This window comes from Galeopterus variegatus, unplaced genomic scaffold (genome assembly GCF_000696425.1).
Source record: "Galeopterus variegatus unplaced genomic scaffold, G_variegatus-3.0.2 Scaffold769, whole genome shotgun sequence".
NCBI classification, from domain to species: Eukaryota; Metazoa; Chordata; class Mammalia; order Dermoptera; family Cynocephalidae; genus Galeopterus; species Galeopterus variegatus.
The window spans coordinates 519,569-534,849 of NW_007726880.1; the positions used below are offsets into that span (position 1 = coordinate 519,569).

Genomic DNA, 15,281 nt, shown 5'->3' on the forward strand with positions numbered 1-15,281 from the left:
CAAAAAGTATTTGGCAGCAAAAAGTATTTGGCAGTATTACGCCACATATGTCAAATCTATAAAGCAACAAAGCATCAAAAGAACTCTCTTATAAGGATTTGACTAATTTCCTATCGTTAAATAAGCTCCTACAATGTGAAAACAAAAGTTCAAAAATACTCTTGTGTGAACTCATTAATATAAAAAATAAAATTTGTCCTTGAGTTTTCCATTCATTGTTGACGAAAAACCATAAACGCGTTGTCCAAATCCTCCAGACTGTAAGAGTCTGAATGAGTCTTTTCTGTACAGTTCAGTCATTTTTCCCAGTTGCCAACTCACTGCTGGTGTGAATAAGAACAACTCGTGCTCTCTGTGCATGAGTTTCTCCACAATCAAACTCATGGTAAACCAGCAGCTCCCCTCCAGGGGTACCACCAGCAGCTTGCCTTCCTTGGCCAGGCCACTCGTCAGCACCAGACGTACACACACAGGAAGGGGGCTGGTCACAATTGCAGGAGCCATCGTGTAACTGCAGCACAGAGCAATCCCATTGCTTGGATCCTAAGCCCGTGTGATCCAGCAGGAGGAAGAAGTACAGGCACAAAACCAGCCCCACGAGAGGCCATGTATTCCCACATGAATAAAAATTACACTCACTGCCAATGATCTACTCAGAAGAACAATAGTAATAATGATAACTGAGAAGAACTTGCTGACATACCTCCTTGTGTGGTTTCCAGACAAGAGTAGGTTGTGACCTTGCCTTGTGGAAAGATCATGCCTGTACTGCAATGTGAGATTAGAGGCACAATCATTAAGCAACACTTCTGCATTGGAGGAATCAGAGAAATGAAAAGGAAAGTAAATTTCAAAAAGCTTGTATATTTGGAATTTGTCCAGGAAACATTTGAGTTTTATCGTCAGTCTATCAAAGCCTCCTTTTCCAGAAAGGAAGTGGCATTGCAGGTTCCAAGGAAAGACTGCAAGGCTCTTAACTCTGACCTCTTCCCTGGCAGTGGGGTTGCTGTCAACAAGGGTCTCTGCCATGCCCAGGCATTGCTGCTTGTCTGTTACAATGCCAGAGGATTCTCCTATCATTTCTGAACCCTCTGAGATCTCTGAAAAGCTAAAATAAAATTAACAACCCACCTACACGGACCATTCCTGGGGGTTGTTGACAAATCCTGGCTCAGTCCACCACTGCAGGTGAGGCTGACTCTTCCCTTGGGGAGGAAGTTACCCCTATTAGAGATCCAACTTGACAAGACAGTCCACCGCCAGGCAGATATGTGCATGCCAAGATGCACCCAGGGTTCACCAGCAGCACACTCTGCAGGGAGCACTTGGGTTTAACCCTTTCATGTAGCCTTGCTCCAGAATCATAGCTCTCTTACTTCCTCCCCAACAGAAGCTCTCTGCTCTTTTTCTGGCTCCTGTTTGTGTCCAGTGACATAATGTATGTTTATACAAAGACTCAGTTTCTGTCCTCCTACCCACTGGTCAAATCCTTTCATTTCCATCACACAGTCACGTCTACCAAGAGCCAAGCAAAATAACTCTCATCTGAATTTGGAGACCGTCCATGTCCTCGATTAACTAGAGCATGTGAAAGCAGAAGAGGGGCCAGAACAGGACGGCTGGGACAGCAGGACATTAAGGTTGTTGCTACTACAGCTGCTGTTGGGCTCAGTAGTGACGTAATCTGGCATTTGTGTTTCCAGCCACCACCTTATCTCGTGGTAGAAGCAGCAAGTTCCTGGATTCGGGTCCCTTCCTTGTCCACAGAACTCGGCTGCCTTTTACTGGGACAGCAGTGCCTGCCGTGGACGCAAGGGGAGAGTGGCACCAGGGCAACATTTCCAGCTCTCCTAATTGTGAGAATCTGCCTGTCCATAGCCCAACCTCACTGGGTGTCACATGCCAAGCAGGAAGACTCAGCATCCTCGGGGGACCGAAAGGCACTGGGCTTTGCCATGTTCCAGTTAGAGGCAACAATTTAGACTAGAACAGGGGAAGAGGCACTCAAGAAAGATTTAATTTTATAACATCTTGATTTTTCCCAATGTAAGCTACAGATTTGACGTAAGGCCAAACTAAATCTCATTGACCGAAAACAATCTTAAAAGTCACCTACAAACACGTTAGCTCTGGTCATAGAGAAGTCGCTGTCACACCAGTGCTCCCACAGATAGCACTGACAACCTCTGCAAAAGTTGCTCCCGCACCTCGCTCAGCCAGTGAGCGGCCGGTCTGTATGTGGGATCCGAACCCTCGGCGGGAGCGCCACGGCGTTTCCCAAGCGGCGCACTGTAGCAGTGCACCACCGGGCCATGGGATCCGAACCCTCGGCGGGAGCGCCACGGCGCTTCCCAAGCGGCGCACTGTAGCAGTGCACCACCGGGCCAGCCCCTCACTGATATTTTTAACCTGACCCAAAACAATGTTAAAAGTCACCTACAAACATGTCAGCTTTCGTCATACAGAAGTCACTGTCACACAAGTGCTGCCACAGATAGCGCTTACAACCTCTGCAAAATGTTCACGCAATGCACAGGGCAGCGTCTCCAGACACCGGAGAGCCTGTGGGAGGAGGAAAGAAGGGGTGCGGCAGCCATGCATGAGTCGCCCACCAGTGTGGCTTTTTGCAGGAGGGCAGGCAGAGGGAGTGCACACCGAGCCCCCAACCCTCACTCTCACATGCCGTGAAGCCCCACCGCCTGCAGGGAGCATGGAGTGGCAGGAAGCACCTGGGGAACAGATCTGCACAGGCTGGATAGCAACAGCAAGTGTGCAGCCATGGCAGGGGGTGGAGGGAAAGAGGAGCACACACGTGGCCCAGGGCTCCAGGACAAGGCACGAGGACTGCGCAGCTGGGAACACACATTTCTTCTCCCACTGCTCTGGGGCTGGGCTGGGATCCGAATCAAGGTGTCGGCATGGTGGCCCTCCCTCTGCAGGCTCTAGGGTGTTTCCTACCCTGCCCCCTCCAGCTTCCTGTGTCTGCTGACATCCCTCACAGGTCCCTGGCTGATGGGTGCGTCACTCCAGTCCCTGAGTGTCTTCACATGGTCTTCCCTCTGTGCATATCTGGCTTTGTGTCCAAATTTCTTTTTTATAAAAGGACACCAGTCACACTGTATTAGGGATCACCCTAATGACCACACTTTAACTTCATTACCCCTGTAAAGACCCTATCTCCAAATAGGTCACATTCTCAAGCACTTGGATTTAGGATTTCAACATAGCTTTTGGAGATGAGGGTCACTATTTAACCTCCAAACAAAGGACAAGCCACCCCGGCCTTCTGTGCTAAGCTGGAGGACCAAGCCTCATCCTGAAGGCCTGGGCAGACACAGAAGGAGGTTTGGAACCACCAGTTTTGTGTCCCTAAAATATCCCTCTTGCAAACGACTAAGAATGATCGACACAGGTCAGCTCTTGAGGCTGTTTTTGCAGAGGGCAGGGCCTGAATCAAAGCCACAGCCCCTCCTTCAGGGACAGAAAAGATGGAGACACAGCCAATCGAGGCGACCACCAGGAGGCGCTTGGAAACCAAGAGCGGCACAGGCTGGAAGGGCACAGAGAAGGCGAGTCTGCAGGGCATCCACAACTGCCCATGGAGGATGGTCCCCTGGGAGCTGTGAGCACACAGGGTAGGAGAGAGTGATGCTCAGCTCACGGAGAAACATCTCAGCCACTGAGCTATTCCTCCAACCCCATTAAGATGCCTATGCCCATTAAGCAGCCTGATAATAATCATAGTGTAAGGGTGGGAATATGCTGCTAGAGTGTCATTGTCACAAGAAAGGGGCTCTCCCTGTTCTAAATTCATGCAGTGACTTTTTATCTACATATTGGTGTCATCTGATTTCTAGTTGCACATCGGATACCCTGGGGAGAGTCGGGCACCTGGGCAATGGTGGTCCCATCGGACATGGGGACCTGGGCAGAGCAGGACTGTGGGGAGAGAGGAGCTTACATACATTCCTGGTGCCTGGAGATGCCAGCAGGAAACGTGCGAGGCCTCAGCTTCAGGGTCTGCAGCCGAGGAGGGGTCTCAGCTGCTCATTTAGACTTGGAAACATCTGAATGTGGTTGTGATTGATGCCATGGATGTCAGTGAGGTCATCCCAGAAGCGTCCAGACAGAGAAAAAGGAATCCATCATTCCTGCCCCCTATTGACAATGCTTGTCTCTGCCAATCCCATAGACTTAAACATAAAAACTAAAAATGTTAAACTTTTTGAAGAAAACATAGCAAATCTTCACACCTCACATGGGCAAAAATTTCTTAGGGCACAAAAAGTATACATCCCCCAAAAATTGATAAATTGAACTACATGAAAAATTTCAAACTTTTTCTCTTTGCAAGATATTGTTTAAAAAATGAAAAATAATTAAGCACCACACCAGGAGAAAACATTGGGAAAACATATCTGACTAGGATCTGTATCCAGAATAACACATAAAGAACTCTCACAACTCAAAACTATGATGACAAATAACCTAAAAAACTGCAGAGGAGATCTGAAGGGGCACTTTTTTTAAAAAGATGTGAATATGATCACTAAGCACAAGAAAGTATATTCCTCAGCATCAGTTCTAAAAAATTCAAAACTATGATGACAAATAACCTAAAAAACTGCAGAGGAGATCTGAAGGGGCACTTTTTTAAAAAAGATGTGAATATGATCACTAAGCACAAGAAAGTATATTCCTCAGCATCAGTTCTAAAAAATTTGCAAATTAAAACCATGATGAAATTACACTACCCACCCACTAGAATGAAGACAATGTAAAAGACTGACACAGAGCAATGAGAACGCTAACACATGGCAGTTAGGAAGGTTAAATGGTAACTGCTTTGGGAAACAGTGTGGTCATTTCCTACAAAGTTGTACATACACCTACCATGGGCCCCAGCAGTCCCACTTCTAAGTATTTACCCAAGAAAACCAAAACCAAATCCAAATATCCTCGGAACACTTGTACACAAACATCCTTAGCAGGTTTATTCTCCATAGTAAAAGACTGGAAACAACACATGATCATCGATAGGAAAGCAGATGAGCAAATGGTGATGTATCTCTGTGATAAGATACTACAGGAACACAGATGAATCCAAAAAGACATTACGCTGAACAGAGGACGCCAGACACGCTACAGTACACATGCACGTTTTCCGTCCTCACTGTTGTGATTCAATTCAGATGAACTCTCGAAAGACAACTCTATTGTCCAATGACAGAAACCAGGTCAGTGGTTGCCTAAGGCTGGGTGGGGCAGGTATTAGGTAATGGAGCAGGACACAAGGGAAGGACAAGCTCATGTCTTCAATGTGTTGGTGGCTACATAGGTATATAAAATTGTTAGAAGGCAGAAATATATTACCAAAATGGAGCATTTTTAGAACATATAATGTAATTAGAAAAGAAAAAAAAACTTTCCTGAGTTGATAAAGAGAAAAATCTACCATACAAAGGCCTACATATTACTAGAAACATTAACGAAGACTTAATTCTAATAATATTTCATTCACGTACTGGTATTTTATTTTTACTTGAAGCTTAAATTTAAAAGTACCTACCTATATCACAATACAAATAAAAATACCTAAAAGAGAACATGAGGTAGAGTCTTCAAACAGAATGTGTATAACCCAGAAATGACTATTTTAAAGGGTGACACATCATCCTTTCTTGAGGACATTCATATTGAGTGCCCATCACATTTTCATAAAGAAATTCAGATTAGGACACAGAGAAAACTATATGATAATAGGCTCACATAATAAACTAGAAATGAAAAGCTTGGATTGAAATCAGTGCATAGTTTCTGATTCACAGTCACTACCAGCCCAGATATTCCAGGATTCCATGACAGGTCAGGAATGAGGAGGTAGGGGTGAGCTAGGACATGGGTCTAAAGTGATATGCAAAGTCAAGGAAGCAAAAGTAATCCCCCAAGTCCTCTTATCATATATTTACTCCACCTCCCATCTGCACTCCTACCCTAAGGTTTCAGAAGTACTTGGAAGAATCTTGCTAAGCCACTGTAAAGCCATCAGCATCATTCCAGCCTCTACTCCCTCATGTACCCAGACCATGGTGAGATTAGTGACCATTTGCTCTGGCCACGTCTACTACAGCTGAAAGACCAATGGGCCCTTAAATAGTTATTACACTGGACCTCTGCCCTTATTTAATGCTTAACTTGATGGAATTTAAAGGGCATTCAGAAGGGCTTTGCCCACCTCTGAGGTTCTCGCTCTACTGAGAGAGAGGTGGACTGCATCCTGAGGACCCGCAACCCTATTGTTCTAGATGTAAAAAGCCCTGTCTCACTTGTGCTGCATTTGCAGTTTTCAGAGTTCTCCCGTGAACTTGACCTTACCTGCCCCTACCACGACTGCCTGTGTGGTGTTCCTTTCACAGAGGGAGAATTAAACACTCAGAAATAAGCCACCACCTGCCTCAGCCACACAGCTGGGTTCCAATCCAAGCCTATAGCTCCAACCCTGTGATCTTGTTCTGCTAATATAACGGGGACACAGAAGGGATCACTGGGGGAGAAGTGGAGGCTTCCTAGCCCTAGCTCAGGCTGAACACTGAGGATGTGCTCATTCCTGCAGCCAGAGCTGTGGCCATGACAGCTATGAGGTCTGTACTACCTTAAGAGGGAGAGAAGTCCGTCCTTTCGAAGGCTTGACCAGTGTTTTGCATTGCAAGTGGAAGAGATTAGGATTTGTCTTGGAATTCCTTTGTTTGAAGAAAAACAGTCCAATAGTCCTTCTCATAATAAAATGTGAAGCTAAATTTTCTTATAAATTTGAGATATTTGACACCTGATCTTCCCAATAGGAAATGTTAGTCATGGGACTGAAGGGACTGAACCAGCAGCAAGAAGGACAATGTAGAGAGTGTCCTGGCAGCTGGCCTGGATTTGAGCCCCTTTGGCAGAGGGGAAGGGCCTCAAAAGAAAGGTTCTTTTCTCATGCAAGGCTGCAGGAGACTCTGGGGAGGAAGTGAGGACCTCAGAGGCACACAGAAAGGGGCAGAGGTGCTTGCACAGATCTGGCTCAAGCAGAACTGTTGCACACAGAAGACAAAGTGCACAGGGGTAATGAAGAGGCCCTGTCAGGGCTGGGATGCATGGTTCTGAAACACCTGGAGCTGATTTGTGGCCCAGGTTCTGAGGATCTCAGTGCAGGAACCACCAGCCAGACAGCCAAGGAGCTTCTCTAAGGGCCAAGCTGGGCAGAAATGCGGGCAACCTCTGAGGTGGGTCAGTCCCTCCTTGGGCAGAGGAGGTGGGTGAGGCTGCGGTCAGAGTGACACTGACGTGGGTGGAAGTGGCAGTGACATTGCTGGACTCTCCCACTTAGGGATGGCTGGGAGCCCGGAGGCCACCCTGAGAAAGGACACTTTCCTCAACGGTGCATGGAAGTCTTCTTCCAGGAATGTCCACCAAGCTATGGTTTTCAAAAGGCTTTGCAGATGTTGTTGGAAACACATCAGTATGTGTTTTATAGATTGGCCAAGTGTTACCTATAAAACATGCTTGCCAATATGATAGGTACAATTTAATTTCTTATTTTATCAATCTGAATTTCTTGGAATATTTCTGAAGTTAAATGTGTTTTCCAAGTTTTATTGGCCATTTGTGTTTTGTTTACTTCATGTATTGCCTGACAGTGTTATTGGCCTAATGAGGAGTGTATGTTTTTAAGCAATAAATCAGGGCTTTATTTTTCCTGATCTATGATGTATTTTTTTAATAACTTATTGAGTCAAATAACACAAAATGAACCATATAAGAGTGAACAATTCTGTGCCATTTATTGCATTCACAATGTCATGTCACCACCACCTCTGTCTGCTTCCAAGATATATCCATCTCTCCAAAGTGTACTTTTTCTTCATAGTGTTGAAATGGTTTGATTATTTGACAAAAGAAACTTGATTCTTAATATGTGAAAGCACAAATTGATAATTACATATAGTAATGCAGAATGTTCTCCATGGTGACATGTAAGGATTACAGCTGAGACACACATGAGGTCAAGTACCAGATCCAGGTTCACGGATTTCAAAAAATGCTCTCACAGTCTGGCTTTTCAATACAACTAAAAAGAACTCTGTTTGCAAAAATTGAATGGTTGATACCAAACATGATATTTTGTCCTTCTAATGCCAAATGTTTCTTTGTAAGAAGAATAAATAACATTCAATTAACAATAATAAATTTTTAAATCAATCAATCAATAACCTTTGCTTCTTAACTTCTTAGTGCAGTTGTCCTGACTCTGGGAGTGTCTATTTCCTGCCGGGGCTCCTGCAGCCAGTCCAATTATGCTCCTCCTCCACCCCTGCCGTGTCGTGGGAGCTGCTGCCAGCTGTCCCACTCATTCACAGAGAAATCAGCAGGGGTCACCCAGGGTGGGAAGGGTCTTTGAGACCTGTTTGAGGCTTTCTCTCTGATGAAAAATGCACTCAGAAAGAAAGTTCTGGCATAAAAGATAGAGGAAGTGGTCTGAAGCCTTTCAAAGGTAGCAAATACTTAAATAATGTTTTATAAAGTCACAGATTATTATTTTCAGTGTAACTCTGGCCCTTTTCCCCATGTCAGGAGGGCATCTACAGACACTTGCCTTAGCTCAGAGGCCACTGCATGTATTTTGTGAAGGCCAGGTAGGAATGTGCAGGATTTGCGGGCCAAATACACCTCTGTCACTCATTCCGTGTCGTTGTTGTTATAGTTTTTAATAGCCCCTTAAAACAATAGAAGCCAGTGTAGCTCTGGTCCATATAAAAACAGGCCTCGGGGCAAGTTTGGCCACCAGCTGTAGTGTGCTGACCCCTGGCTTGGGGCCCAGGGAAATAGCATAGAACAGAGTTGGGAGAATGATTTTCCACCTGGGTCTGTCCCCTTGGTCACGCTTCACCTCTCTTTGGACGGGAACCTCTCTAAGCTTGTTCAATGATTCCATGGCTGTGCCCAGATTTCCTAGTTGCACATATCTCCTGTGTAGCCAAGCATGAGCCCTGTCCTCATTTACACGCTTCTTATCACCTAAGCCACTGGTCTCCTGAATGTCCCCACTACTCAGAGCCTGGCATACTTTCCTGCCACCGTTTCTCCAGGCAACCCTCCCAGGTGACAGTAGGCATGAGGAACCAAATGAGTGAGGGAAGACAGAGCTTCTAAGAATAATGTCTACACACAAAGAAACAGGGCACTGCAAAAGAAATAATTCCACCAACCTGAGACAGGTCTCTGCTCTTCCTGCAGTTGGTCCCTCCGATGAAGACCATGTTGGGCATCACAGGCCTGGGATACTCGAACACAAAGTCATATCTCAACAGCCACACAGAGCCATTCTGATATAAGGTGGGTAAGTGCACCTCTCTCTCAAGGACATCCAAGGCTAGTTCTCCATACTTTGAATACAGACAATGAAACAGATAGTTCTCCAACAAACTAACCAGGAAGTTGGCCACTCGTTGGGGGAAAGTCATGTGGTCTGTGAACTCTGTGTAGCACCGGGGAACGTAGGACACAGGGTTTGGGGTTCTGGTGAACGCATACTCCAGTGAGCACGGGAAGCCCCTGAAGAGGTACACAGAGGGCAGGCCCAGGTATTCCGCCAGTATCACACCACAGGGTAAGGCCGGGTCTGTGAAAAGAGCATCGAACTTGCTCTCCTTGAGGAAATTCAGGGTGGCACGGTCCTTCAGGAGGCTCTGGCAGTTGATGAAGCTCAACTCAAGAACAATCATGCTATTCCTGTACTCTTTCTGAGCAGCAGTCAGAAATGATCTCTCAGCAAAGAGACTGTTTTCAAAGGAGCTGAAACGGTTCTTCAGCTCTTCTTGGAAATACGGCACTGGGTAGATTTCTCTTGTGTAGTATTTGGATTCTCTCAAAAGCAAATTGACTTCTGGCACCAGCACCACAATTTCATGCCCCCTGACACTGAGAACCTCAACTATGTGCTTCATACTAAGCCAGTGGCTTCCATCCAAAGGAACCACCAGCAGCTTGTCACCTACAACCATGCCCCAAAGTGCTAAGAAGAAAACACCTGCAGAACTTCTCTGAAATGCACCAAGAAGGCAGGCCATCCTGGAGGGGGTTAAAGCAACAACAATACTAAGTAGTTTAAATGCCCTAAACCACAGAGTAGATATATTCAGTAACAGATCTATTCTGTAAACCAACCTCTGCTTTTCATCCTGCTACGTCTCCCTTGCTCTGAATCTTCCCCTTTGATATAAAATAACCTAAGTTAATATTTAACCATTTTCAAGCACACAGATAACTTCAACCAATTAAGCCCCTTATCAACTATCACCGGAGTTTCTAGGTTTACTGTTCTCTTCATCTCCACCCATCTGCCTCTTCCTCTCTGAAGAGTCGCAGCACCAGTATGAGGACAACCTGAAGGGACCCCTGTGCCCACAGCCTTCTAATGTGAACTCTCTGGCTCCTCCTCATTGTTCATGTCCATGGATGAACAGCTGTCAGTGCTTTTCCACTTTCTTGTCAACTTTTCTCAAAACAGAAAGGAAGCATTAACTGTTAAATTATAGTAGCATCACTACTTCCACCAGGGATCATGCAAAAATTAGCCAAATTAATCCTCGTGTGGGCCAGAACAAGTCCCTCAGTGGGGCTCCTCTGTNGCAGAGGGCAGGCCCAGGTATTCCGCCAGGATCACACCACAGGGTAAGGCTGGGTCTGTGAAAAGAGCATCGAACTTGCTCTCCTTGAGGAAATTCAGGGTGGCACGGTCCTTCAGGAGGCTCTGGCAGTTGATGAAGCTCAACTCAAGAACAATCATGCTATTCCTGTACTCTTTCTGAGCAGCAGTCAGAAATGATCTCTCAGCAAAGAGACTGTTTTCAAAGGAGCTGAAACGGTTCTTCAGCTCTTCTTGGAAATACGGCACTGGGTAGATTTCTCTTGTGTAGTATTTGGATTCTCTCAAAAGCAAATTGACTTCTGGCACCAGCACCACAATTTCATGCCCCCTGACACTGAGAACCTCAACTATGTGCTTCATACTAAGCCAGTGGCTTCCATCCAAAGGAACCACCAGCAGCTTGTCACCTACAACCATGCCCCAAAGTGCTAAGAAGAAAACACCTGCAGAACTTCTCTGAAATGCACCAAGAAGGCAGGCCATCCTGGAGGGGGTTAAAGCAACAACAATACTAAGTAGTTTAAATGCCCTAAACCACAGAGTAGATATATTCAGTAACAGATCTATTCTGTAAACCAACCTCTGCTTTTCATCCTGCTACGTCTCCCTTGCTCTGAATCTTCCCCTTTGATATAAAATAACCTAAGTTAATATTTAACCATTTTCAAGCACACAGATAACTTCAACCAATTAAGCCCCTTATCAACTATCACCGGAGTTTCTAGGTTTACTGTTCTCTTCATCTCCACCCATCTGCCTCTTCCTCTCTGAAGAGTCGCAGCACCAGTATGAGGACAACCTGAAGGGACCCCTGTGCCCACAGCCCTCTAATGTGAACTCTCTGGCTCCTCCTCATTGTTGATGTCCATGGATGAACAGCTGTCAGTGCTTTTCCACTTTCTTGTCAACTTTTCTCAAAACAGAAAGGAAGCATTAACTGTTAAATTATAGTAGCATCACTACTTCCACCAGGGATCATGCAAAAATTAGCCAAATTAATCCTCGTGTGGGCCAGAACAAGTCCCTCAGTGGGGCTCCTCTGTCTCTGATCAGGCAGCTGAGTTCTGTGGTATGAACTGAGGGCCACTATGGTAACCAAAAAGCAGTTCCTGAAAAATCTTAATGAGCAGAAGATCCAGCCCCACCCTGTGAATGAGGGAAGTAGAACAGGAAGAAAGGGGGACAGAAGAGAAGGTGGAAAAATAAAAGATGCAAGAAAATCTGGAACTATAAACAGTGAGAAGGCGGCAGGGTTACAGGGCATTCAGATGTCAGCAAATGGACAAGCCAGAGGCTGAAACATAGAGAAGGTGGCTCTAGCTGCAGGAACCTGATTCCTGCAGAGCACGTTCAGCCTTACAAAACATTGGCTCAGTGTTTTGGTTGCTATGGCTATCCTCACAAAGTACGACGGGTGTCCAAAACATCAGCTCTGGAGGCTGGAAGTCTGCGCCAAGATGTCACTGCTCTTATGCAATGCTTAACTTTACGGGTTCTTTTCAGGGTCACTGACTTGAACACTTCCAAAGGGCACCATCTCACTAGCACATGGCACAGGGCACACCCTTGAGGTGGTGCAAGGCCACAGCCTGGTTCTCTTGCTTTCCTAGCTCTCCCTTTGCCCCTGCCAGGGCTAGGTTCATGCATGAGCAACCTGTGCAGTCACATTGTACTCCACATTTAGAAGAGGCTTTCACTTTGCTTAATACTGTGCTGTCACTCTCATGAAATTCTTCACAATTTCTGTATTGTACAATCGGACCCTCATTTGCGTTTTGCACTGGGGCACACAAGTTATGTAGCTGATCAGTAATGGACCCACCTGCTCAGAGCATTAAATGATACTAGTGTAATGGTGAATTTCTTTAATATACTTGTCAATATTATCTCACTACTATAATTTGAGGTAGAACCTCTACATCCTAGATCTATCAACTCATCTTCCTCCCTCTTCAAACTGTTTCCCAGACCCACAAGCCATTTCTCTCTCTGACAGCAACATTACCAGCTTCTCATAGGTGAAGGTAAGCACCTCACTTCTAATTCTTGCAAAAGTTTTTATTACCATTAAATTTGCCTAATATGCATCTGCTAAAAATATGTGCAATTTTCAAGGACAAGGTATGGTTCAACTCTGAAGACAACTCTGTAACAAGTATCATTTCAAAGGCACAAATCAAACAAAAGTAAAACTCCATTTTATAGGACCTTCCAACATAAACAAAAACTGAGAGAATTTGTTGCTAGCACACTCAACATCCAAGAAATTCTAAAGGAAGATTTTCAGATTGAAAGCAAGTGACCCCATACAGTAATATGAATCCACACAAAAGAACAAAAAGCATCCTTAATAGAAGTCATGTAATTATAAAAGACAAATATGTATTTCTTCTCTTTTATTCTCTTAACTGATTTAAAAAGCAATTCTGAAAAACAATACGTATGTAATTGTATTGTTGGGCCTACAACACACAAAAGTGTAATATATTTGACAGTAACAGCACAAAAGAGGCGGGTGGAAGCAAAGCTGAATTGAGCGAGGAAATGACACTAGATGGTAACTCAGATGAACAAGAAGAAATGAAAAGAACCAGAACTTATAAACAAGAACAATATAACAAAAGCTTTAAATGCATATTTGCTCACCTTCTCTCAGATTCTCTAACACATGTACATTTATATGAAGTAATACTTTGACCACACATCGTTGGGTATCTAATGTATAGAGATGCTACACATAAAACAATAATATTGCAAGAATGGGGGAAAGGAAATAGAGCTACATAGGAATAAAATTTCTATATTTAACTGGAATTACATTAGTACAAATCTGAAGTAGATACTGGATAGTTAAAATGTATATCTAAGCCCTGAAACACCAGACAGAAAATAACTTTTAAAAATAGTGGGAAAAATTATTAAAGGAATTAAAATGTTACAACAAAAAATATTCACTTAATGCAAAAGAAAGTGGTAAAGGAGTAATAGAGGAACAAAAAAAGAGACATGAGAGATATACAACATAAAAAGCAAAATGGCAGATAAGTTCATCTATATCAATAATACCATTAAATGTAAGTGGATTAAACAACCCCAATTAAAAGACAGAGATTGCCAGACTGCATAAAAACAACACTCACCTATACCCTGTCTACAGAGTAAAAACTGCAAGTTCGAAAAATACATTGCATAAAGTGAAACGATGGAAAAAATTACATCATAAAAAAAACCATAAGAAAGTTGAAGTGGCTATACTAATATCATATATAAAATATTATTTAAAAGAAAAAATATTACTAAAGATAAAGAAGTCCAGTGTGTCATGATGAAAGTGTCAATCTGCCAGGAATCAAACAAATCTAAACACAGAGCCAGCAGAATGAAGGAAAGAATAAACAGTAGAGAGAAAATTAATGACAGAGAATACAAAAACAATAAAGAAAAGCAACAAAACCCAAATTGGTTCTTTAAAAATATCCACATAATTGACAAACCTTTATGTAGACTGACAAAGAAAAAAGGACAAAGACTTAAATTATGAAAATCAGGAATGAGAGAGAACATTACTACCAACTTATGACAGATGCAAAAGTCTTCAACAATATAATATAAAACAGAGTCTAGTAACTTATAAAGAGGATTATATAGCATGACCATCTGGGATGATCCTTGGAATACAAGGATGGTTTAACCTGAAAATTAATTAACAAAATAGACTATGTCAGTAGAAAAAGAGCCAAAAACACATGTTCATATCAAAAGACAGAGGAAAAGCATTTGCTAAATTCCTTTGCCCCACATATAAAAAGAATACTCAATAGTATTGTGTGACTATGTCTCCCAAAACTCATGTGTTGGAAACTTAATCCCAATGCAACAGCAGTGGAAGTGAGGCCATATGAGAGGAGTTTTTGTTGTGAGGGCTCTGACCTCATGAATAGGATAATGCCATCACAGAAGGGCTTGATAAAGGGAGTTTGTTTTGCCTTTCCAACTTCCACTAGATGAGGATAAAACCTACCACCTTTTCAGAGCACGTAGTGTTCAAGGCACCATCTTGGAAACAGAGAACAGACCCTCACCAGACATCAAACCTGCCACTGCTTTATCTTACCATTCCCAGCATCCAGAACTGTGACAAGTATATTTCTGTTCACGATAAATTACCCAATCTCAGGTATTTTGTTATCTCAGCACAAAACAAACTACAACACTCAACTAGGAATAGATGAGAATTTCCTCAGTCTGGTCATTTGGGCATCTATAAAAAGATCTCCAGTTAACGCTTAATGGTAAAAGACTAAATGCTTTCTCTCTAAGATCAGGAACTAGAAATGGGTGTTCTCTCTTCCCCCATCTATTCAACATTGTACTAGAGGATTTAGCCAGGGCTATTAGACAAGCAAAAGAAATAAACTTCATCCAGACTGGGAATGAAGAAGTAAAGCTATGTGTATTGGTAAAGGACATGATCTGTGTATAGAAAATCTTAAGAAATCCACTAAAAAACTATTAGAACAAATAAACGAGTTTAACAAGGTTACAGGGCAAAAGATGAATATATCTTTAAAAAATAAATTGTAGGGGCCGGCCC

At 43.6% G+C, this 15,281-nt stretch overlaps 2 protein-coding genes across 2 annotated transcripts in view; both read right to left on the minus strand.

Moving 5' to 3' along the window:
• The window catches only part of UGT1A6 (UDP glucuronosyltransferase 1 family, polypeptide A6), an 86,601-nt gene extending 76,349 nt beyond the window's left edge, over positions 1 to 10,252 (minus strand). The window contains exon 1 of the mRNA XM_008572261.1: positions 9,246 to 10,252. Coding sequence (XP_008570483.1) covers positions 9,246 to 10,106 — 861 coding nt within the window. The 5' untranslated portion in view covers positions 10,107 to 10,252. The remainder of the gene's footprint in view (positions 1 to 9,245) is intronic.
• Positions 10,253 to 10,648: 396 nt separating this feature from the next.
• LOC103590116 (UDP-glucuronosyltransferase 1-6-like) lies at positions 10,649 to 15,055 on the minus strand. Its single transcript, XM_008572265.1, has 2 exons — positions 14,989 to 15,055; positions 10,649 to 11,094 (listed from the first exon to the last, which is right to left on the minus strand). Exons 1-2 carry the CDS (start codon positions 15,053 to 15,055, stop codon positions 10,649 to 10,651), a joined length of 513 nt encoding a protein of 170 aa, XP_008570487.1.
• Between the last annotated feature and the right edge of the window lie 226 nt (positions 15,056 to 15,281).